We start from the raw sequence: 26,780 nt of genomic DNA on the forward strand, positions 1-26,780 counted from the left end.
GAATGTCAACTAAACAGAAACAGATTTGAAGCATGAGATTATCTTATGTCTTCATAATATGAGATTTAATATATTTTCATATTTTAAAAATTACAGAAGAAAAAATTTTTTTCAGAAGAAAGATATAGTCCATATAAGAAAGCTCACGCCTATTTGAAGTGTAATATTGACCTAGTTTGGTAACTTATCCAAACATCATCACTATCACTTTCATAATCATTTTTACCATTATTATAACTAAGACAGCAATTCACTGAGCTCTCTCCGGCTCAGGGCAGAAAGCCAATGTTCGGTGGATTTCAGTTGTTTGTGGCTGACATGTATCCTGCTTCGTCAGTTTACACAGTGCGTCAGTTTTTAAAATACTATAAATACTACCCCATTGTTAGACAGTGTTCCAAATTGTATCCATGAATTATATAACTTAATCCTCACAACAATTTGGTGTGGAAGGTACTATTTTTAGGGCCATTTCTAAGATCAGGAGGCTTGGATTAAACAACTACCCGAAGTCACACATCTAATCAATGCAGAACCAAATGCACAATCAGGATGTATGAATCAAAAGAAGACAGTAAATCTCATAACTATTGTACGTGGAAAATTTGAACGTGAGATGGGAATCCCAAGAGACTAGCATAAGGTCATTAACATGAGTTAACATCAAAGAGTAAAGAAAAACAGTAAAAAACAAATACCTATATCTTACAGAAATTTTCAGAGGCATACCTCTATTGCAACAGTATAGAAATGACATGCAGTCATCATGGAAAAATGTTAAATAATCCTCATGAAATTGAGAAAATTACAATATAGTTGTCAAACTTTAAATTATGAAACAGCTAGGAGAAATTTTAATAAGAAGAAAAATATTTGTAATAAATTGAGCAAAATAAGGATTCAAAACATCACATTTAGAATGATCACAATTTTGCTTTTAAATGTATGAGTATGCCTATGGAAAAGTTAATGATGGTTCTCTTAGTTTAGTAAGATTTTCTGCATCATCAATTTTCTACAGTAAATTCATATTACTTGTATAGTAAGAAAAAATAATAACTTTAATTTTTAACCTTATTTTTAAAATTTTAAGTTATTGTTGCATAGAAAATTTTATGTGAAACCATGAAGGTTAATTCACTGAAGTAAAAACAAAATTTATTAAGAGCTCACTATATGTAAAACTTTATCTGAAAAAGTCAAAATAAAAGATGGGTGACTGTAAGTATTTTATGAAACCCCTGGCTACATTTTTTAAATCAGAAAACACAAATGTCTTAACTTCTGAATAAAATGACTAAAATTTAGCAATCTCATCTAATATCCTCCTCACAGATTACTGCTGAAATAATAAGAAAACTTGCCAACAACAAGGGGAATTCGGGTATGATGACAACTACACAAATAAAGCTAGAAAAATAGTAATCTATTGTACCTCTGAGAAGTAAAAGAGGACTCCTGGCATAATGCCACTCAGCTGTAACCTTCCTGAAAGTGAGAAGTTCTGAAAGCAGTTCTGGGCCAAGGGGCCCTCAAGAAGCATATCACAGGTGTGCTTCCACACAGCTGCTAGAACGTATGATACAGGAAGTCTAATGTTCCATGTAATGATTATACCACTCAGCAAGTTGAAATAATCTAGACATAATTACCAGCAAATTTTGCAAGAAAAAAAAAAAAAAAAAGAAGGTAATTGTTGCAGCAGATAACTAGTTCAGCAGCAATGGCAAAGGAAAAGTCATGTTATAGAAAGCAAGACCCAGGCTAAAGGCTGTACCAAACACAGCAAGAAAAGGATACACTATTAGCTTAGGATGATGTTTTATGCCCCACTACCATCAAGGTGGTGGATCAACAGGTAATGTAAGCTCGTATCTAATACTTCTTCCAGGATACACTGTGACTTGAAAGGTTCTAATAACAACCTGATTCTGGAACATGAATAAAACTAAAGAGAAGCCATCCACACTGTTTTGTTTACGTTTTAAAAACAGCCCAGATGGCTCCTCATCTATGTATATACAAACAGAAATAAAAAGAAAGAAAGAAAAGAAAAACTCAGCATTTGATATGCAAATAAAGTATATGGTTTTGAAAAATATGTGCTCTCTAAAACAGATGTAAAATGTTTAAAAAATACATCTGCTTGGCATTCTCAATAAAATTTTTTTAAATACACAGAAAATCAAGGCTAAATTTTACCCAAAACTTTCCCCAAAACATAGTCCTTTAAAAGAAAAGGCAATTATCATTGCTAAAAATAAATCAGGGATTCAAAATAAGAATGTTAAAGAGAAGTCTGAGCTGATGACAGAACTTTACTATACATGGGGATTGCCAAGCAAGAGCTAGGCATGGGTTTCAAAACCCAGCAAGGCCAGGAGATAGAATCTCTGGCATACTCAAGTAAGACAGCTAAACTGAGCCATATTTATGACACTTAAACCCTTCAATTGCAGCCCCTTTCTGTGAGAAAGATACTAAAATACATCACAAGCCCAAATAAGCAGGAAAAAACCTTAAGTCCACAGGGGTATGTGTATGAAAGACAAAAGGCACTTGTGAGAACTTAAAGCTTGTGCCAACAATACAAGTTGGGTTGAAATTCACATTGTCTATATGCTGGAGAAAGCCTGACATCAAACATTAATGTTAAAATCTGTTCTGTGAACAAGGAAAACCTCATACACCTTGCAAAAGCAGAAGTAAATGGCCCGTTTGAAATACTTCACAGCTGAGGACACGCATATATGCCACAGAACAGAGACTGGGAAAACCCTATTCTGTAAAGTGCTAGATAGTACATATTTTAGGCTTTGCAGACCATACAATCTCTTCATAAGTACCACCTCTGCCATTGTAGTGCAAAAGCAACCATACACAATACACAAACAGCCAGTAATAGCTGTAATGCAATAAAACTTTATTTACAGAAATAGGCAGTGGACCAGGTTTGGCCTGCAGGACTTGGTTTGCAAACCTCTGATATAGGGAAAAAAATCACTTACTGAATAAAACCTCAAAATGAAAAATTACAAAGCATCATAAAAGAGAATTAGAAAAAAGAAAGAGGGAGATAATAAAAATGAGAATCGACACTCCAAGAATTGGACCGAAAGGACAATTAGAAGACAAAAATATTCAGAATAATTAAAAGCAGGAAAAAAAAGATAAAATTGTGTTTCAGGAAGTAAAAGTAGGTATGATGACAATGTCTCATCAAAAAGAGAATATCAATAAAAATACAGAAAGTATAAAAAAGAAATAATGAAAATTACAAAGTAGAATAGTACAATGATCAAAATAAAAAAATAGTACAATGACTGAAATAAAAAATAAAAAATACACTAGGATTCTAAAGTAAATTTGAACTGGCAGAAGAATTAGCAAATCTGAAGAGAAATCAATAGAAATCATGTAAGTTAAAGTACAGAGAGAATAAAGAATGAAGAAAAATTAACAGAGCCTCAGTTAAACATGGGACACCATTAAGTGCACTAACCTATGTATAATGGGAGTGTTGGAAGGACAGGAAAGAGAGAAAGAAGGTTAAAATTTATTTGAAGAAATAATTTCTGAAAAGTCCCTGAAATTGATTAAAATGTTCATCTACACATCCAAGAAGCTTAACTCGAAGTACAGTAAAAATAAAGAGATTGACACATTAAGCAATAAAGGACAAAGACAAGTAGAAAATCTTGAAGGCATCAAGAGAAAATGACTTCTCACTTACAAAAAGCCCAATAAGATTATTAACTGGCCTTTAATCGGGAAAAATGGAGGGCAGTAGGCAGTGGTTCATATATTCAAAGTTCTCAAAGAAAAACTGTTAACCAAAAACTTTCTACCCAACAAAGCTGCTTTTCAAAAACTAAAGTGAAACAAAGACATTAACAGGTAAACAAAATTGAAAGAATTCATTGCCAGCAGACACACCTTACAAGAACTACTAAAGGAAGCTCTTCAAGGGGAAAGCGCATGACCCCAGACAGTAATTCAAATCCATAAAATAAAAAAAAAAAACCACGTAACAATAATTATGTCATTATAAAACACAGTAAACAATATGTATATATATTTTGATTCTTTTCTTGTTTTATCTCATTTTTTTGCTCCTTTGTATCATTCATTCTCAGTTGTATTCTCTTTTTTTCCATTTTTTACCTCACTTTATTGAAATATAGTTGATTTACAATATTATATTAGTTTCAGGTGTACAACATAGTGATTCAATAGTTTTATAGATTACACTTCATTTAAAGTTATAAAATATTAGCTATATTCCCTGTGCTGTACAATAGATCCTTATACCTTATTTATTCTGTACATAGTAGGTTATACCTCTTAATCCTCTACCTCTTCCTTCCTCCTCCCCCATTCCCTCTCTCCCCTGGTAACCACTAGTTTGTTCTCTGTACCTGGAAGTCTGTTTCTGTTTCATTATATTCATTTGTTTCATTTTTTAGATTCCACACATAAGTAATAACATAGTATTTGTCTTTTAAGCATAATACTTTACAGGTCCACCAATGTTGTTGCAAATGGGAAGATTTCATTCTTTTTTATAGTTAAGTAATGTTTCACTGTACATATATACAACTCCTTCTTTATCCATTCATCTGCTGATGGACACTTAGGTTGCTTCATATCTTGGCTATTATAAATAATGCTGCTATGAACTTTAGGGTGCACGATCTTTTTGAATTAGTGGTTTTCTTTGGTTATATACCCAGGAGTGGAATTGATGGGTCATATGGTAGCTCTATTTTTAGTTTTTTGAGGAACCTCCATACTGTTTCCATAGTGGCTGCACCAAGTTACGTTCCCAACAACAGTGTGCTAACGTTCCTTTTCTCAATGTCCTTGCCAGTATTTGTTCATTGTGGTTTTTATTTGCATTTCTGATGATCAAGCATCTTTTCATGTGCCTGTTGGCCATCTGTATGTCTTCTTTGGAAAAAATGTCTATTCAGGTCTTGTGTCCATTTTTAATCATTTTTATTTATTTATTTATTTTGGATATTCAGTTGTAATGAGTTCTTTATATATTTTCGGTATTAACCCCTTAATGTTCATATCACTTGCAAATACTTTCTTTCATTCAGTAAGTTGTCTTTTTTTCTGTTAATGGTTCTCTTTGCTGTGCATAAGCTTTTAAGTTTAATTAGGTCCCATTTGTTTATGTTTGCTTTTGTTTTCTTTCCCTTAGCACACAGAGCCTTAATAATATTGCTATAATTTGTGTCAAAGAGTGTTCTGCCCATGTTTTCTTCTAGGACTTTTACATTTTCCAGTCTTATATTTAGGTCTTTTTTTTAACTGATATACTTGATTTACAATGTTGAATTAATTTCAAATGTACAGCAAAGAAATTCAGTTTATATATATACACACATACATATATACATACATAAATACCAATGTAATATATATAACAATATCACAAAAACGGAAGAAAAAGAATAGACCAATATGAGTAACATTATTTCATCTCACTGGAATTAAATTAGTATAAATCTGAAGCATATTTTAATAACTTAAGATGTATATGGTAAACCCTGAGTAACCACTAAGAAAATAACTCAAAAAATATAATTAAAAAATCATTAAAAATTAAAGTGCTACATTAGAAAATGTTCACTTACTGCAAAAAAAAATGAATAAATGAAGAGTAGAATAACAAAAAAATCACGGGATATATAGGGAAAAAAGCAAAATGACACATAAAAACCCAATTACATCAAAAATAACATTAAGTGTGAATGGATCAAACAATTCAATTAAAAGGCAGAGGAGACAGATTAGATAAAAGACTAAGACCTAACTATGTATCCTCTATAGGAGACACACCTAAAGATACAAATAAATTGGAAATGAATAGATTAAAAAAAGATATAGCATATAAATACAAACATAAGAAAGTTGGAGTGGCTATACTAGTATCACATAGACTTTTTAAATGTTACTAGAGAGGGACATTTTATAATGAAAAAAATGAAAATCCATCAGGAAGATATGAAAATTATAAACATACCTGTACCTAACAACAGAGCCTCAAAATACATGAAACAAACACTGACAGAAATTTTAAAAAGAAATGCAGAATTCAACAATAATAGTTGGAGACTTCAATACTTCATTTTCAGTAATGAATAGAACTAGACAATCAGCAAGGGAATAGAAGATATGGACAACTCTATAAACCAACTGGACCAAACAGACATAAACAGAAGAATCTACATAACAGTAGCAGAATATACATTCTTCTCAAGTGCACAAAAAAATTCTTTAGGAAAGGCTATATACTAGGTCATAAAAGAAACCTCAATAAATTTAAAAGGACTGAAGTCATTAAAAGCATGTTCTCTAACCACACTGAATAAAATTAGAAGTCAATAACAGAAAAATTGGGGAAAATAACAAACTGTGGAAATTAAGCAACACATTCCAACACAAACCAAGGAGTCAAAGAACAAATCATAGGAAAATAATAAATTACATTCATGGAAACTAAAATGAAACATAACATAACAAAATTTACAGGATGCAACAAAAAAATACTAAGAGAAACTTACAGCTGTAAAGCCAACATTGAAAAAGAAAAATATATCTCATATCATCCTAACTTTGAACCTTAGCAAACTAAAAAATAAACATAAAATTGAACTCAAAGCAGGAAGAAGAAAGGAAATTTAAAAATTAGAGTGAAAATAAATAAAATATAGAGTAGGAAAACAATAAAGTCTGTAAAGCCAACTACAAATTGTTCTTTGTAATACATGTTCAACAAAATCAAGAAACCATTAGCTAGACTGATAAAGAAATATGAGAGAAGGCACAAATCATTAAAATTAAGAATGAAACATGAAACATACTACTGACAAAGATAGGAAAAAAGATTATAAGGAAATACTATAATATAGTATTATATTACAGTATAATATATAATTATATAATATATATATATAATGGGGGAACAATGGTGCCAATAAATTAGATAGCCTAGATGAAAGGGATAGATTCTTAGAAAGACACTAACAAAATGTACTCAAGGAAAAATAGAAACTATGAATAGGCTATAATAAGGAGACTGAGTTAGTAAACAACGAAGTGCCAGAAAAGTATAGCCCAAGATCAGATGGCTTAACTCATGAATTCTACCAGATGGCTAAAGGAGAATTAATAACAATTATTCACAAACATTTTCAAAACAGAGAAGCAAAGGGAAGACTTCCCAACTCATTCTATGAGGCCAGTATTAACCCTAATACAAAAATAAGACAAATTATCACAAGAAAAGTTGACAAATCAGTATTTCTTATGATTATAGGTGCAAAAATCCTCCACAAAATACTAGCAAATAGAATTCACTAGACTATAAACAGGATTATACACCATGACAAAGTAGAATTTACCCCACGAATACAAGATTGTTTAAACATATGAAAATCAATCAAGTAACACACCATACTAATAGAGAAATAAAGGGGGAGCATCACATGATCATCTCAATAGATGGAAACTACTCAACGTACTAGAGATAGCAGAGAATTGCCTTCACCTGATAAAGAGCATGTATGAAAAATCCATAGCTAATATCATATTTAACAGTGAAAGACTGAACATTATCCCTTTAAGATCAGGAATAAGGCACAAATGTCCTCACTTGTCTATTCAACATTTCACTGAAGGTTCTGGACAAAGCAATTAGGCAAAAAAAAAGAAATCCAGATTTAAAAAGAAGTAAACAACTCTATTTGCAGATGACATATTCTTACAGATAGAAAACTAAAGAATCCACAAAAAAATTATCTAAGCTAATAAATGTGTTCAGAAATGTTATAGGATAAAAGATCACTTGTAGATAAATCAGTTTTATTGTATTTTATACACTTACAATTAACCATTTGAAAATGAAATTAAGAAAACAACAACAATAGTATCAGAAAGGATAAAATACTTAGGAATACATTTAACCAAAGAAAGGCTTGTACATGGAGAACTATGAAACATTGTTGAAAGAAATTAATGAAAAGACATCCTATATTCATGGATTGGAAGACTTAATATTAAGCAATCTATCACAATTGATCTACAAATTCAATACAATATCAAATTCCAACAGGAAAAGATAAACAGTTTCTAAAATTCATATGGAGATACAGAGGACACAAATTAGGCAAAACAATCTTGACAAAGAAGAACAAAGTTAGAATAGTGACACTTCTCAATTCCAAAACCTACTCCAAAATTACAGTAATGAAACCAGTGTGCTATTGTCATAAGGACAGACATACAGACCAATGGAAACAGAACTAGGTTCAGAAATAATATCACACATCTACAGTCAAGTGATATTCAACAAGGGTGCCATAAACTTTAAATGCGGAAATAAGAATATTAGAAGAAAATATAGCTGTAAACCTTCATGACTTTGGATTAGACAACAGTTTCTTAACATAACACCAAAAGCTTAAGCAACTTACAGAAAAAAATGGATCTACTGGACCTCATCAAAATAAAAAAAAAATCTGTGCCTCAAAGGACACCATCAAGAAAGTGAAGAGACAACCCACAGAACAGGAGAAAATATTTGAGAATCGTATCTCTGACAAGGGTCTATCACTCATAACACATAAATAACTTTAACAATTCTACAATTTTTAAAAATAACCCTCAGCTTAAAAAGGAGCAAAGAATTTCAGTAGATATTTTCCATAGATGGTATATGAGTAGCTAATAAGCACATGAAAAAAACATCACTAGTCATAAGGGAAACACAAAACAAAACCACAATGAGCTACCACTTCCCACCAACCAGAAAGGTAATAATGAAAATGACTGACATTAACCAGTGTTGGTGAGGTCAGTAATTAGATCCCTCATACACTGCTAGTGGTAACGTAAAATGGTGCAGTAGCTCTAGAAAAAAGTCTGGCAATTCCTCAAAAAGGTTAAGTATAGATTTATCATTTAACTAAAAATTCAACTTCTAGAACTTAAAACATATTCATGCAAAAACTTACATACAACTGTTCACAGGAGCATTATTCATAACAGCAAAAGAGTAGAAATAAGCTCAAGTTCCATCAACTGATGAGGTATGAGTATGTGCAATTTAACATTAATCAGCCATAAAAAGAAGTAAAGAATTGATACATGCTATAACATGGATGAATCTTAAAAATGTATGCTAAGCAAAAGAAGTCAGACACTAAAGGTCACATATTACATGGCTGCATTTAAATAAAATGTCCAGTATAGACAAATACACAAAGAAAGAAAGTAGATTGATGGTTTTCAGGTGCTGGAGGGAAGGATGACCCTAGGTAGTGGCTGTTAAAGGACATGGAGTTTTGTTTTGAGGTAATTAAAGTGCTCTGGAATTACATGATGGTGATAGCTTTTTGCACACCTACTGATTATATTAAAAACCATTGAATTATACACTTTAAAATGAAGGGCTTTATGACATATGAATTATATGTCAATAAAAACAAACAAACAAAATAGTTAGAACTAACTAGATGAGCTGAAAAAATAATTTACACAAATTCTTGCCATCCCTGTATGTACAACATTCATAACACAAGTTTATCCTTACTCTCATCCAAAAAGTAGGATTTTTTCCACCTTTCTGAATATGGATTAGCATCAAGACTTTTTCAGAACAGTAGAATGCAGAAGTAATGGAATGGAAATTTCGAGCTTACGCTTCAAGAGGCATACGCACTCTGCTCTCTCCTTCTTGGAATCTATTCTAAATATGCCATGTATAGCAGCGCAGTCTACACTTGAGGGGGGATGGTGGGTCAAATGCAGCAGAGAACAACCATTTGCAACTGAGGCTTCTTAGACCAACCAGACAGCTCAAACCACCAGACATGTGAGTAAAGGATTCTGAGATCATCCAAAAGCAGTCAAGCTGCCAGGTCACTGTAGCCACAAGAGGGAAACCAGGAGAGACCGGCAAAAGAACGGCCCAGCAGAATTCAGCAAAGTGAATGATGCAGAATCATGAGTAACACTGTCTGAATACAGTGAGCTTGGGGTACTATGTTAAATAATAATAAATAATTACAACAGAGGTTTAAGAGGAAACTGGGAACATCTAAAGAAAGAGTTAGTGAATCAAAATATAGATCAAAGAGATGCAAGGATATAAACTACAGACAAGACAGTAAGGAAAGGTAGGAACATAGTGAAAAAGCCTAGCATAAGTGAAGCAAACTCTTAGAGATAGAGAAGAGAGCAACACAATGAGACAGATGCAATATTTGAAGAGATAATGGCAGAAAACTGAACAAACATGATGAAAAACATCTTTAGAGTAAAAAAGGCCATAGAATTCATCATCACAGTTCAAAAAAAGGAAAATGATATTCAGGTCCAAACTAAAATTACTGACATCCAAAAAGTAAGAAAAAATATATTTAAAAACATCAGAGGGAGGAAAAAGACATATTGCTTTCAAAAGTGAAACAATAAAACTGACAGAGGAATTCTTACAAGAAAGTGTAAGCCAGCAGAAAAGGAAATTAAATCTTCAAATTACTGAAAAAATGTATCTGTCAACTTAGAATGCCATTACCAGTAAACATATCCTTCAAATATGAAGACATACACATACGCAATAAATTTTTTTCAGATATGTGAAAAATAATTTACAGCCACAATTGAGCAACACAGTATTCAAAAACATTAAGTTTATCAAGCTAAAGAAATATCGCAAAAGGAAATTCAGATCAATAGGAAAAAATGAAGATCACAGAAAATGAACAGTACATGGGTAAATAAAAAGATTTTTTATCATAATTTCTTTATAAGAAAATTGTCTTCTTAAAGCAAAAAACAAATGTGTGGTTACTAACATATATAGAAGTAAAATATATGGCAATAATTACACAAAGGACAAGAAAAGAGCAAATGGAATTACACTTTGGTAATATTCTTACCTTATACATGAAGTAGTATAATATTGATTCAAGGTAGACTGTGATAAGATAAAGATGACTATTACAACCACTACAGCAGTCACTAAAAAAAACACAAAAGAGGTATAGCTAAAAATCCAATAAAAGTAATTAAAATGGACTTTAAAACACTCAATTAATCCCCAAAAAAGGCAAAAGGAGGAACAAACAACAGAGAAAAAAAATAAAGAAAATTTTAAAAACCAATACTGTGATGGTAGGACTAACTCAATAATACCAAAATATTAAATCTAAATTGACTAAACAGTTTGATAAAAGACAGAAATTATCAGACTAGATTTAAACAATAAAAGCAAGACTTTTACGCTGCTTACAAAAGAGTCACGGTAAATAAAAACACACAGAAGACACTCCTGCCCATGAAGTTTTAACCACTGTGAGAATTGACCTCTAGTGTAAACAACAAGAAAACTCAACAAAATATATAAAACAACTCCTTTCAAATATAATAGGCAGCTCAGGAATGGCATCCCTAAAAAAGAAAACAAAATATGACTGTCCTGACTTGCTACCTGGAGGCAGATTTGAGGATGCAGCCCAGGGAGGAAGCCCAAAGACTAGAGATCTCATTTAGTTGAGGAAACAAAGATCAAATTTCAAGGAGGCCAAGGTGGCTAGACTTTGTGGGGCAAAATACTAGACAAGAGAGCTGCACACAGCAATTTACCAAGGGGTCCCGTTGAATCTTTTGTTGAATAATGAACGAAACAGTGTGAAACTCCATGAAGCTGGAGGAAGAACCACCAGAAAACAGTAAGTGAAACCATGCCAGGAACTCACACAGGCCTGGGAAGAACCTGAATTCCCACTAGTCAGAGTGGAGACCTCTTAATACAAAGAGCACGGTGAGGAGACCACGGAAGGCACTGTCATCGTAGTGCAAACAAACTGGCACTGAACTTTCGGCTGCTATGTACAGACCGTAACAAACCTTAAAAACAATTTTTGAAGTAACATAGCTGCACGCCAGAATAAAGTCCAACACACTAAAAGAAACAGAACAAAACTGAGCAAGCTACAAAAAAATCACAAAGTCCAGGATACCATCAAAAATCACCAAACTGAAAAATTTGATCTATAATCAGTAAAATATATATATACAACAGAATACAGAGAATTTACTTAAAACGGATTAAAGACCTAAAAAGAAAGATCTAAAACTATTAAAGCCTAAAGAGAAAATATAGGTGAAAATCTTTACAATCTTTTATTATACATGATTTCACAGGCTTGACGCCAACAGCATAAGAAATAATAGAAAAAACAGGTATCATCAAAGTTTAAAACTTTTGTGCTTCAAAGGACACTATCAAGAAAGTGAAAAGACAGCCCAGACCGGGAGAAAATATTTGCAAATCAATCTTTGATAAGGGACTTCTATTCAGAATATATAAAGAACCCTTACAATGATAAAAAGACAAATACCCTACTTACACAATGGGCAAGAATCTGAGAGGCGTTCTCAAAAGAGGAAATACTAATAGCTAATAAATAAACACATGAAAACATGCTCTATGTCATTAGCCACCAGATAATTGCAAATCAAAACCACAATGAGATACCACTTCACGCTCTCAAGGATGACTATAATCAAAATGATGTGAAATAAGAAGTGTTGGCAAAAATGTAGAGTAATTGTAACCCTCATGCACTGACGGTGGAAATGTAAAATGATGTAACAGCTTTGAAACAGTCAGGCAGTTCCCCAAAAGGTTAAACATAGTTTTCATCTGACCCAGATATTCCATTCCCAAGTAATGAAAATATGTCCAGCCACATAAACTTGCACTGGAATATTCATAGAAGCATTACTTGAAAAGCCAAAAATTGGAAATACCCAAAAGTTTTTCAAGTGACAAATGAATAAACAGAATGTAGTATATTCATTCAATGGAACATTATTTGGTAATAAAAAGAATTGAAGTACTGCTCCATGCCACAACATAGATAAACCTTGAAAACATTTTGCAATGTGAAAGAAGCCAGTCAAAAAAAAAAAAAAAGCAATTATATGACTCAATTTATATAAAATGTTCAGAATAGGTAAATCCATAAAGATATCAAGATTAGTAGTTGCCTGGGGCTGACAAGGGTAGTTGGGGGCTTAACAAGCCGTGATTGCTAATAAGTCCAAGGTTTCTTTGAGGGATGATAAAAATGTTGTTAAATTGATTATAGTGTTGGTTGCATAACTGTGACTATACTAAAAACCACTGAGTTACACACTTCACATGGGTAAACTGTATGGTGTGATGGTTAGCCTTACGTGTGGGTAAAGCTAGGTTATGGCACTCGGTTATTTAATCAAACACAAACAGCCTCCTCCTAAGTGTGGGAGGGGCCTGCACGGAGGATGGGAGGGTCACTCTGATGATTGGGGAATGTTATATGGCACAGCTGACTTTAAGAAAGGGAGATCATCCTGGATGGACTCAATTAGACGACCCCATGAAAGGAAAGCGGTCTCTACTTGGAGAAAGAGATCCGAAGTGTGAGTAATCCCATTTCAGCTGTCAAGACTCTATGTTGCTCATTTTGAGATGGAGGGGGTATGTGGGAGAAATGTGAGTATTCTTTAGGAGCCTAAGTGGCTGACAGCCAACTAGAACACAGTAACTCAGTCCTACAGCTCCAAGGAACTGAACTGCGCCAACAATCTGAATGAGCTTGGAAGCAGATTCTGCTCTACAGCTTCCAAATAAAAACAGCCTTTGGGATCTGGAGCAGAGAAGGCAGCCAGGCCATGCTCCAACATCTGATACACAGAACTGTGAGCTATAAATGGGTATCATTTAAGCCCCTATCTTTGTGGTAATTGTTAGGGTCCAATAGAAAACTAATACACTATCCAAAATATAGCAGCGAGATAAAAACAAACTAGTTATGGTTCCAGCTACTCAAATCGAAGTAGAAAGTGGTAACCTACAGTGTCTCTGGAACTTAACAAGGCAGTCTTGTCATACTCCACTAAACCTTCAATTATTCTGAAAGTCTGTTATTGGGTGAAAATGTTTAGGAATGTTATGTTCTCTCAATGATTTCACCCATTTATCGTTATAAAATTACCCTCTTTATTCCAGGTAATACTTTTTAACTCTGAAATCTATTTGTCTGATATTAATTTAGCCAATTCAGCTTTCTCTTGATTTGTGTTAGCATAATAGATTTGTTCCAAATCTTCTACTTTCAAAATATGTATCTTTTAATATTTCTAATGGGTTTCTTATAGACAGGTCTTGCTATTTTAGCTAATATGAAAACCTCAGCCTTTAATTGGGATGATTAGATCATTTACATTTAGCACGATCATTGAAAATGACTGAGCTTAAATCTATCATTTTGCCATTAGTTAACTATTTGAACCATCTGTTCTGTATGCCTCGTTTTCTCTTTCCCTGCCTTCTAGATAACTTTGCATCATTTTAGTAGTTGTTTCAGAGTTTATAATATACATCTATAAATTCTCACAGTCTAGCTTCAAGTGATATATCATTTAACATACTGTATAAGAATTTTACAACAGTATACTTCCACTTTTCTTCAATTGGCCTTTGAGCTATTATTGTCATATAGTTTACAGCTACATAAGTATTAAACCCCATAATACACTGTAGTAATTTTTGCCTTAAACAGTTGATTGCCTTTTTATATATGGAAATATTAAAGAAAAAAGTCTTCACCCATATCTGCTACCATTTTCTTCTCGATTCCTTTGTGTAGATCAGACTTATATCTGGAAGTTTTCCATGTGCTTAAAGGACTTTAGATTTAACATTTCTTATATGGCAGGTCCAGCAGTAATGAATTCTTATAGTTTTTGTAAGTCTGAAAGAGTATTTTACCCTTGTTTTTGAAAGGTATTAACACTAAGACTTTCTAACTTCTTTTTTTCTTTTGCTATTTTAAAGATATTGTTCCACTGTTTTCTGACTTTCATGTTTTTCTGTTGAGAAATCTGATATCAGACTTATCTTTGTTCCTCTGAACATATTGAGTCTATTTTCTCTGGGTGCTTTTATCTTTTTATCTGGTTTCAAGCAATTTGATTATTTATGTGCATTGATGTAGATTTTCTCATTTTTCTTGTGTTCAAGATTCAATGACATTCCTGCCTCTGTGGATTTACAGTGTTATCAAGTTTGCAAAAACAGTGGCCATTATTTCTTCCAATTTTTCTAAGCCCTTTCTCTCTCCCCTCATTCAGAGTATCCAGTTACAAAAATACTAGGCCACATGCCCCATAGTTCATTGATGCTCTGTTCATTATTGTTTCAGTTATTTTTCTGTCCTTTTTTGGGTACTTCCTCTTGCCTGTCTGTGAATATACCAATCTGTACTTTTACAACGTCTAATCTGATATTAATCCCATTTAATTCACTTTTTATCTCAGAATATTTTTCATCTCTATAAATTCTACTTGGGTCTTTTTGTGTTTTCTGTGACTCTAATATGCTCAATAGTTTTTAGTTTTTTAATATATGGAATATATATATAATAGTTGTTTCAATGTCCTTGTCTACCTTTAACATCTACTTCATTTCTAGGTTGGGTTCTATTGATTTTTCTTTCTCATCTTGGGTCATATGTTCCTGCTCCTTCACATATATGCTCATTATGGATTGGACGTCAGGCATTACAAATTTTAATGATTACATTTGGGTGCTTTTGGATTCCTATATATATTCTTTATCTTTGTTCTGGAATTTAGCTATGTTAATTGAAAACAGTCTGATCCTTCTGACCATATTACACAGGATCACTGCAACATTTAGTCTAGCTCTAATTTTGCCACATAAGTGAAGCAAAATCCTTCTGACTACTCGACCTGATGCCCAGTGAATAATGAGGTTTTCTACCCTTGCTGTTTAGAGCAGGTAATTCCCAGTCCTGTGTGTTACTTGGCGACTGTCCCATTTATTCCTTTTGGGTAGTTCTTTCTACAGACTCAAGTAGTTTTCTTCAATGATGTACTTATTTTTTAGCTGAATACTCAGGGGGTACCCCTGTGCAGTTCTCCAGAGTTCTCTCTTCTTTGGAACTTTTCCCATGAAATCTAGCTGCTTTGGCCTTCCCCAGGCTCCCAGGTCCATCTCCTTAAGTCAGGATAACCACCAAACTCTGTGTTCACTAACTGTACTATCTCATGCAGACTACCTTCAGGCATTAACCTAGAATAGTGTTATGTCTCATGTGCTTCCTACCCCTGAGGGATCACTGGTCCTTGCTGCCTGACATCCAGGGTCTTGAGAACTGCTCTTCATCTCTTTTGTCGCATTTCTTACTTGCTTCGGGTGGAGGCACTTAAATCGAGTCACTGTTAAACCAACCAACCTTCCCAGTTTGCCCAGGACTGTCCTGGTTTTAGTACAGAAGTCCCACATCCTAGGAAACCCCTCAGGAAACCCCACACAAGGACAGGTGGTCATCCTAACTCACTGTTACTGCATTTAGCATGACGATAAATTTTCTTTTTCTTTTTATTTTATTAAGAATATATCTAAAACATAACTTACCATTTTTAAAGCAAAAGTAATAGAAGTGTACTGTGGAGTTTAAAACATAATTAAAAGCAATAAGGCTCTTAAACTATACATGAAGTATAATGTCATTTATAGGTAGATTGTGACAAGTGAAAGATAACTGTAAAACACAGAGTAAGCACAAAAAGAAGGTAATATAGTCAATAAGCTAATAAATAAAATAAAATGAACCACAGAATATGTTCAGTTAATTTAAAGGAAGGCAGAAAAAGAAGTAAACAGAACAGAGAACAGATGACAAAAATAGAAAAAGAATAACCAGATTGGTGGGGGGTAGTTATAGCTCAAATGGTAGAGCACATGCTTAAGCTTGCACAGGGTCCTGGCTTCAATTTCCAGTACCTCTTTTTAAAAAAAAACTAATAATAAATAAATAAATAAATAGACCTAATGACGCCCCCAGAATAAAATAAAATAAAATGTAAAAAAACAATAATCAGATATAAATGTAAGTAAGCCAAACCATATTGATAAATGCATTTAATTTAAAAGGCCCAAACACTCTAATTTAATGGCAGACACTATCAAATTGGATTAAACAGAAAGACCCAATAATGTGCTGATGATAAGAAACACACTTTAAATACAATACAGGTAGCTTAAAGTAAAAACATGGAAAAAGATATCATAAAAACACTAATCCAAAGCAGTTCTTAAATGAATATTTATAACACTAACTGCTAATATTAGAAAAAAATTATCCACTCAGTTACCTAAGTTTTCATTTTATGTAACTAGAAGAACAAATTAATAGTTATTTACAGGATCAAAAAAAAAAAAAAAGGGCAAACCTCTAGCCAGTCTGATCAAGAGAGAAAACACAAATTATCAATATTTAAAACTAAAGAGAGGCAATCACTAAAGATCCTGCAGAGAGTAAAAGGATAATACTAAATATTATGAACCTTTCTGTCAATAACATCCTAGGTGAAACAGACAAATTCCTTGAAAGACACAAACTACCAAACTAACTCAAGAAAACTAGTGAAACTGAATAGCCTTATATCTACTAAAAACACTGAATTTGTAGTTAAAAATTCTGCTCCCAAAGAAAATTCTAGGCCCAGAGGACTTCATAGGTAAACTCCACCAAACATTTATGAAAGAAACAATATATAAACTCTTTCAGGGAAAAGAAGACGAGAAAGTATTTTCAACTCGAGATTTATACCAAACCATACATTAAGAAAACTACAGACCGATATTCTCAACAATTGGAAATGCAAAAATTCTTAACAAAATCTAAACAGACTGAATTCAGCAACACAGTAACAGGATAACACACCGTGAGAAAGTGGAATTTATTCCAGAAATGCAAAATTGGCTCCATATTTTAAATCAATCAAAATAATTAATCATATTAACAACAAATAAATTATATGATCATCTCAATAGATGCATGCCTTTGGAAAAATTACACATCTGTTCATGATTTCTAAAAAAAACTCAACTAACTAGGAACAGAAGTGTATTTCCTCAAGCTAATAAGATATGTATGAAAAATCAACAGCCAACATCACGCAAACATTAGAGGCTAAATACTTTCCAACAAGACTCTCACTACTTCAATTTCATATTGTACTGTAGGTTCCAGTTAGTGCCATAAAGAAAGAACAAAAATAATACTGTATTTATTGATAAGTAATGTGAAGAAAATCCTAAGGAATCCATAAGAAAATTGGGATAACCAAGGTCACGTAGTGCAAGGGCAATATAGTAGAATAAACTACATTTCTATAAAATAGCAAATAATTAGAATATTAAAGTCTTTTAAAATCCACTATAATAGCATGAAGAAACAAGATAAAACTTCTTGGTAACTGAAAACAATGTACGCTAGGTCTATGCGTCCCAGTATATCCTTCAAAAAAGAAAAGACTACAAGAAAAGTAATTAACCAAAAATCACGCCCTCATCATAATCTGACAACAGAAAAAAATAAACTACAACAACAAAACCAAGGAAGTAATGTCATATGCTCCCATCCCCCTGCAAGATTTTGTCGTAAGCAAGTCCTCACCAAGATCAACCAGAAGAGAAAAGAGAGGAGCTAGCAAGCTTAAAGTTGATATAAAACCTCATCCAGAGAAAGTCTATCTTAAGTATGAAAACATTAAACTAGTGTTGTTGTAGATCAGAGGACCACACAGAAGAAGAGAGCTTCCAAGTAGGCACAATATGAAGCAGAAGCCTTGAGTCCAGGTTTGGGGAGGAAAAAAAGCACAAAGTGAAAGAGAGGTGCCTTTTGGCAACTGGGTGGCTAAGGAAGAAAGAAGTAAAACCAAAAAACTAAATTCTTGCCAGAGAAAAAATGTCACAAGTTCAGAGAACACATAAAAACGAACCAAGAAAGTGAAAAGGTGATTTAGCAAGAAACAAAGATGGTCAGAAATGGAGTACTAACATTTAAAACTCTAATCCAAGAAAATTTATAAGAAATAAAATTTCTTTGTGCCCCTTTCCAGTCACTAACCCCTGTCCTTCAAAAGTAACCACTATCCTGATCTTTAATAAAATAAACGGGTTTTGCCTGGTTTTGAACATTACAGTATGTCTTCCTTTGTGTCTGGCTTCTTTGTCTCAACACTGTATTTGTGAGAGTCAACCATATTGTTGCATGTAGTTGTAGTCAAATCATTCTTGTGCTATGTATTCCACTGTATTTAATATCAATTTCTTTATTCATCCAACTGTTGGTGAACATCTGGACGATTTCCAGATTGGAGCTATTAAAATGTGCTGCTGTGAACACTCTACTACATATCTTCCAAGTGAACACACATATACTTTCTACTGGGTCTACTGGTCCCAAACCAGAGGTCAGCAAACATTTTCTATAAAGAAAATGAGCATTCCAAGAAGTTCCAAATACACCTGATAGGAGTTTCAGAAGGAGAAAATAGGAAAAGGGAGAGGAAACAGTTTAAAATATTGCCATACAATGGATATTGACACACACAATTAGTGCCTTCTTGCAGTCTATTTAAGAAGTCACCGCAGACGAGAAGCTGTTTTAGCTTTCACTTTTAGATCCCAATCTATCTGGGATTAATTTTTTGCATAAAATCAGGTAGGATCTAGATACAATTCTTCAGTTATCCAGTTTACCCAGCATCATTCACTGAAAAAGACACTGCACTGGCAGTGTGATCCTTGCCATAAATCTGGGAATCATACATACATAGACCTGCTTCTGTAACCTCTATCCCCTTTCACTGGTTTACTTGTCCATTCTTATCCCAATTCCACACTGTCTTAATTATTATAAGTTTATCATAGGTGTGGATAGTTGGTAGTCATATAGGTTTTTATTTATCTTTTTTTTTTCTCATTTTCTGAATGCTCAATGGAAAACTAATACATCAGCCACCATCTGAATATCAGAACTCCAAAGGCCAACTTTAACTAAAAATATCAGTTTCTTGACTAGGGAGTACTCATTCCTCATTCTCATAGATGATCCTTGCCTCATTCCTAAAAATACTATGGTATCCATATTCTTCTCTCCTGAAATGCTGGCCTAAACACAACTTCCCTCACATACTGAGAGACTGGGAAAACATACCACTCTTCTACCTCTCAGATGATAAGCTTTTTCTTATTTTAACCCAAATAATAAAAATGCATATCTAACAAAAAAGTTATTTTATATTTGGACAAGACGGAACTAATTCTGTGTCAATATCCCCATCGTGTGACAATATTTTTAAGTATTTCCTCTCCCTTTTCTTATTTTCTCCTTCTGAAACTTATGAGGTGTATTTGGAACTTCTCATTCTACCCTTACTGTCTTTAACCTCTTTTTCATATTTTGCATCATTTTGTCTCTCTTTTTTCCAATACTTTGGATTAGTTCTTCATACTTATTTTCCAGTTTGTTAATGATCTCTTCCACTATGTTTAATCTGCTATTTAATGGATCCATTGGATTTCTAATTTCAGTAACTATATTTTTCATTTTGAGAAGGTTCTTTTGACTGTTTTTCTAAACTACCATGTCTTTTAAAAACAACTTTTATTTTCAAGTAGTTTTAGGGTTATAGAAGAATTGCAAAAATAATACAGAGCATTCCTGGGTACACTTCACCCAGATGTCAGTGTCTTATATAATCATGGTATATTCATCAAAATTTAAAAACTAACATTGGTACAATACTATTAACTAAACTACAGATTTCATTTGGACTTCACGAGTTTTGCCACAAAGGTAATTTTTCTGTCATTTTTCCACTGTCTAACCCAGAATAGCATACTACAGGGAGCTGTCAGGGTTCCTTAGCTTCTTACCATCAGTGACATTATCTCAGTCTTCCCTCTTTCTCAAGACTTTGACTGTTTCGAAGAGTATTGGTCAAGGATTTTGTAAAATGTCCTTCAATTTGTGTCCGTCTGATGTTTTCTAATGGATAACCTGGGTTGTAGATTTAGGGGGAAGAACACCACAGAAGTGCCCTTCTTACCACATCATGTCAGGGGGTACATGACAGCAACATGACTTACTACTCCTGGGGTTGTTAACACTCATCACTTCTTTAAGGTGATGTCGACTTACTTTCTCTGTTGTAAAGTTACAATTTTTTCCCTTCCATACTCTTCATTAGAAGGGGTAAGCATGTCCAACTGACACTCAAGCAGAGAGAAATTCAGCTCCACCTCCTAGAGGGAGGAATGCCAATGTATTTGTGGACATGGTTAAAACCACCACAGTAATTAATACTAAATATTTTTGAGAAGGATACTTGGAAGCTACGCAAATATCCTCTTTCTCCTTAAAGTTTCACCCACTAATTTGAATGTTCTTAAGCAGATTATTCTTACAGCAGCTATTACTGTGGGGTTCTAATAGTGATTTGTTTTATTTCTCTCATTCATTCTACATTTATTATTTGGAATATTTATCTTTTCTCACCTGTTTATTATTTATCCAATCATTCAAATCTATATAGAATCATGGATATGTATTTTGCTCTTTGAGTTACACTCCATACAATTATTGTTTTACCCAGATTTGATCAATTAAGAACTCTTTTAGGTTAGCTTTATGTCCCTCTGACATGCTCCCATCCTCTCCTTTTTTTTTTTTAGCACCTTCTTACATTCTGTCACTAAACAATACTTTAGGCTCATCTTGTACTCTCCCTGCCCCAGCTGTAGAATCAGCTATTTCTCCAGAGAGCCATGGTTTCTTTCACCTCAAAATGGTATTCAGAAACCAAGATGTGGGCATTGGATGTGCTCATTGTTATTGGGGCATCAGAGCTTCTAGGTCCTCTCGAAGAACAGAGCTAGAAAATATATGTATATATACAAGTAAGTGTATATATACAAATATACTATGTATACACACATCTATATAAATATATATATATATATATAAATAAACTTGAATTCATGCTTATACTCTAAACCAATGCCACAGGGTTCTTTGTAATCTTCACTCTTTGCTTATTTTTAACTTCTTTTTCTCACAGTGGGAAACCTGGTCCACATTAAACACAACTTATGTATCTGTCCAAGTCTAGTAAACATATAAAATATTATAAGAATTGTTATTCTGTACTATGTGATAAACTAACTTACCAAACAGAATATAATGTTTATGTAGCTTTTTTCCCTTTAGTCTTACAGTATCCAATCAAAACACTGTTTCCAAAGTTACTTAGGTCAGTTCCTTTTCTTATGATGAGGTTATGGCATTTGAAATACACTTAAATTTATTTGTCACAGTTTGCATTTCAGCCTGGGTTCCCCTAATATCCTGGTTGACTTTTTTCCTTTATAATTTGCATTCAGGAAAGTTCATTCTTTGTGGTACACAATATGGGTCTAACAAATGCAGAGTCATGTATCAACTACCACAGTATCCCCCTTCCTTGCTTTATTTAATTGCCCTCATCACCATCTAACTTCATACATGTATGTATGTGTGTAATTAATTTTATTAATTTCAATTAGAATACAGGATCAATTAACGCAGTGATTTTAGCCTAATTTTTAATTGTCTCTAGCACTTAAAACAATCTTCAGCAAATAGTAGGAACTCAATAAATTAATTTTTCAAGAAGGTTGATTTCATTCCACGTAAGAACAAGCTTCCTATTTTTAAAATCCTCAAATCTTTACTGACCTTCCAAGTTGAAGGACGGCAAATACCAAAGGTCAGCTGACTCTATCCTGGATATTACACAGAACATTCCTATACATAACATGAAGCTTAACTGGATCCCCTAAGTTGCCTTTGAATTCTAAGATATTATAATATTATAAACAATAAAAGACTATACTACAGTATAGAAAATTGGTATGAAGCCAATATTTTGTTCCTTAGAGCAGTTCATGTGAAACCATATCTAATAATTATATGTCATGCATCTGGTTAGCCTATTTAACAATTCCAAACATATTACCATGTAAACAACAAAGATGGATATTGGAAAGAGTTTTTTAAATCTTTTATATTTGAGACTCATCTTCATTATTATTTTTACTAAACCTTTATTATAAGAAAGGAAAAATAATTCTTGGTGTCCTTCAGCAGAAACTAAAATTGCTTTCATCACATTTGTATTACCTGGACACTGGATAAAGGACCACTCATAGTTCTTCTCTTTAGGACAAAGACTGGTGTCAAGAACCATCTCGTTATCATGCATTCCAATGAGCTTCATTGGTCCCCGTGAAGATCCTTCAACACAGTGTCCTCTTCCTGTATTACTAGGATCGTTGCACCAGCCACACCCAGGCTGTTCCAAACATTGTCCACAGGTTCTCAATCCAGAACAATTTTGAGCTGCATGGCAGGAACATTAACAAACATGTTATATGACTTTATATTCAAACAGAATTAGAAGTTAATGGAAAAATAAATATGATCTGAGAAAAGACAGTAAAAGGTCATCTGTAGTTAATGTAAACATTTTTTATAATAATAAAAGATAGCAGTTATTTCAAAAGCTAATATAACACACATTATGGACAAAAAGGAGATGAAGGGACTGGCCTGAGGGTGAAAAAAGGTGTGGTACCCTGACATGGAGAAAAACGAAGTCAACATTAAAAGACTCCTGAGAACTTTACCAGTATTAGGACCTCTGAAGAGCTGATCCAGGGGCCTGCAGACCGCATTTACCACGGTCTGCGATGTAGAGCAGCGTTAGCTGCTCTTGTTGTGCCTGGTGAGGGCCTGCAAAGAAAAGCTCTGCATCCGCCTGTGAAGGTCCAGTGTAAATGATGCCGACCCGCTCCCTGAGGTAGCTGAACCCCATTCGGACTGCCTCTCGTGGACAATGCTCTTCCCAAGGGTCCAAAATACTAACATTTGGCTATCACGTGATGAGTAAAATCAGACTCACTCTAAGAGCCAAGCTGAATGGGGATCTGGAAACTGGATATTCTGCCTCAGCCGGGCAACCAGCAGGACCAACTCTCTCTCTGACTTTCAGGGCTGTGGAATATCACCTTAAGACTCACTCAGGGAAGCGCAATCTTTTTTGTTTAACTTATGTATAGCTTATGAGCCTCAACAAAGCTTATGAACACTGTGATGGCTTTTCCAAGGACGAACGTATTACAGTCTGCCATCATATTCACAATAGTTACTATGTGATGTTTCAGATTTTTAATCCACAATCATAGTACCCTATATTGGGCTGAGACTTACTTTAATTATTTTTACTGATGTTTTGCTAGAAAAGGAACACTTTGTCTTAGGAATTTTCTATCCATAGGAGATAGTCCATAGGTACAAAGTACCATGAATGATGTCTTTTAGTCGCATGCTAGAAAAACCTCAGAGGTAAAAAAAGAAAAGGTAGATTTATGGTAGACTCAATTTCATTGTTGTGGCCGTAATAACTTAATTGCCACTCAGTGTTTTGATATTACTGGAATCAAAAGTGTTCCTCAGATTGCTGCAAATAAGAATGGTGCAAGCTTCTCAGTGAACAGCAGGAACTCAAAATAACAGACTGTGCAGGGAGAACAGAATTATTGGATTAAAAAATTTTTCAATTACAATATGATTTGTACTTATGAGTTTTTTGAGTGCTGAACATTTCAGAGACTGGATGTAAGAAAGTGAAGAATGAGTACCATATCCTATATTTCCTTAATAATAAATTTAAAAGGAAGAACATTCTTTGAGTCACTGAACACAAGTGACTAATGTCAACTCTGGAGATAAATAATTCAATGATACGAACATACTTCCTTTTGGAAGTTTTTTTTCAGCAGTACAGAGTTAAATGACACTTCATTTAAAATATCTTTAGATAACTAAACATTTTATATATTACCATACCCCTCTTTAGACTTTTTGCTTTGAAATATTTCTATCTATGATTGTAGCTAGCCCACAGTATTGTTGACAAGGTTATTCTAATTATCTTTGAAACCATTTTGCATTGCTATGAAATCAGTAGGTAATAATGAAAAAGTCAAATTAAGTATGCTGTCTTGACATTCCAGTTATTTATTATCATGTAATGAACTGAAGTAAATGTTTCCTAGGTCTCCCCCAGGATAAATCGAGGCTTTATATTTACAGTCTACAGATATCTTCTAGGAAAAGTAAGTTTTATTGTAGGACTATCTTTTTAAAGATAACCAATCAAATGTCCTGAGGAAGTATAATGCACAAATTAAACTTAAACTGTTCTCAAATACAACATGTCTATTGCTGCTTTTCAAACAGCTGGGTCAATCTTAACATGAAAAAATCCTGGGTTTCTTGCACTGACTGAATGACAAACTATTAATGTTCTGTTTATCTATTCAATTTGAGGCTTTGATAATGAGTTTAAAATGTCACGTTCAGAGCAATATTCTTTTCTCTTAGATTTTATTTTAGATATGAAACTATTACAAAAGGTAATGCTGGTTTTGTTATTGCTCAAGAGTGGAGAACAACATTCACTGCTGAATGAGTAACAGAATATTCATTCTTTAGTATGCAATGGTGACTAAACACTGAAAGGTTCTAATGATTTTTCTTTTCTTACAAAAAACAATAATACAGGAAAGCTTTTGTAGGCTGTGCTATTTTTCTTATCTTATGGATAGTACAGAGATTACGTATAAGCTACAAGTAATTTGAGCAATCATTCTCATTTTATTTTAATTAGTTTATTTATTTTTGGCTTTTTGAAAGATCAACTTACAAAATATTCAATACGGTTTTTGAAATGTATCAGAATTTGAAAAATCAATCATTAAGAATTATATGACCAAATGATTACTAAAGACTTCTGGTATCTAGTCCACCATGGAGGCAGCTTAGAAGTCACCAGTCCAGCCTAACAAAAAGTAAAAAGCAGCACAAACTGAAAAATCAACAGCTTTTCCTAGATCCATCAGAGAAGTGAGGTCACAGGGCAAACCATAGCCCCAAAAATTGGAGAGACAGACAGCAGAATACAGACTCATGATTTACTGGCATAGAAACATCTGTAGGATCCAGTGCCAGGGGAAAAAAACCTGAGCTGTGACTGATACATTGTTGGAAGCACATTGCGGAAAACTCTGAGAGCTCCAATCTCCAGGGGGCCTCAGTTATAGGAGGACCCCACACACTTCTGTGAGTTTTACCTGCAGGAGCTCTAACAGGTCATCACAGAGGATATCCAGGAAAAACCCCTTTGTGCTTCCAGCATGGGGAGGGGAAAAGGAACCATTTTGAAATATGCCAGAGCATTGTTCTTCTTAACTAGGCCTGGAGAAACGATTTAACAGAGCTTAAGTGGTGGGGTTTAATCAGAGCCTAGCTGAGCTGATTAAAGGGAAATACCCAACTCTAGCCTGCTCTTGCCCTCCACGTGGGGGAAGAAAAATCTACAGCTCCAGTACCCTCCAGCCATCCTGCACCACCTAAACAGGAAAAAAAAAAAAAAAACCCTGAGAAGCACTAGTGAAGATCACAGCACAATATGGGGCGTAGGCTCACAAAAGACTGAGCTCTAAGCATAGGACAGTGGACTACTTCCCCTCCCGACAACCTACTACTACATCACTAAAGGCCTATTTACAGCAGTTTCTTATACTCATACATCCTATCTGGCTATCAAGAAAAAAAAAAAATGTAAAGAATACCAAAAGGCAAAAAACACAATTTGAAGAGACAGAGCAAGCATCAGAACAGACGTGGCAAGGATGTTGGAATTAATCAGATTAGGAATTTAAAACAACTATGATTAATATGCTAAAGGTTCTAATGCATAAAGTGGACAGCATGCAAGAAGAGATGGGCAAT

At 33.8% G+C, this 26,780-nt stretch overlaps 1 protein-coding gene across 4 annotated transcripts in view; it reads right to left on the minus strand.

Annotated features, from left to right (window-relative positions):
• The window catches only part of ATRNL1 (attractin like 1), a 593,456-nt gene that overhangs the window by 411,823 nt on the left and 154,853 nt on the right, over positions 1 to 26,780 (minus strand). For all 4 annotated transcript variants that reach the window (XM_032490833.1, XM_032490832.1, XM_032490834.1 and 1 more), the window contains exon 18: positions 23,106 to 23,324. In XM_032490833.1, coding sequence (XP_032346724.1) covers positions 23,106 to 23,324 — 219 coding nt within the window. The remainder of the gene's footprint in view (positions 1 to 23,105; positions 23,325 to 26,780) is intronic.

This window comes from Camelus ferus, chromosome 11, assembly GCF_009834535.1.
Source record: "Camelus ferus isolate YT-003-E chromosome 11, BCGSAC_Cfer_1.0, whole genome shotgun sequence".
Taxonomy (NCBI): Eukaryota; Metazoa; Chordata; class Mammalia; order Artiodactyla; family Camelidae; genus Camelus; species Camelus ferus.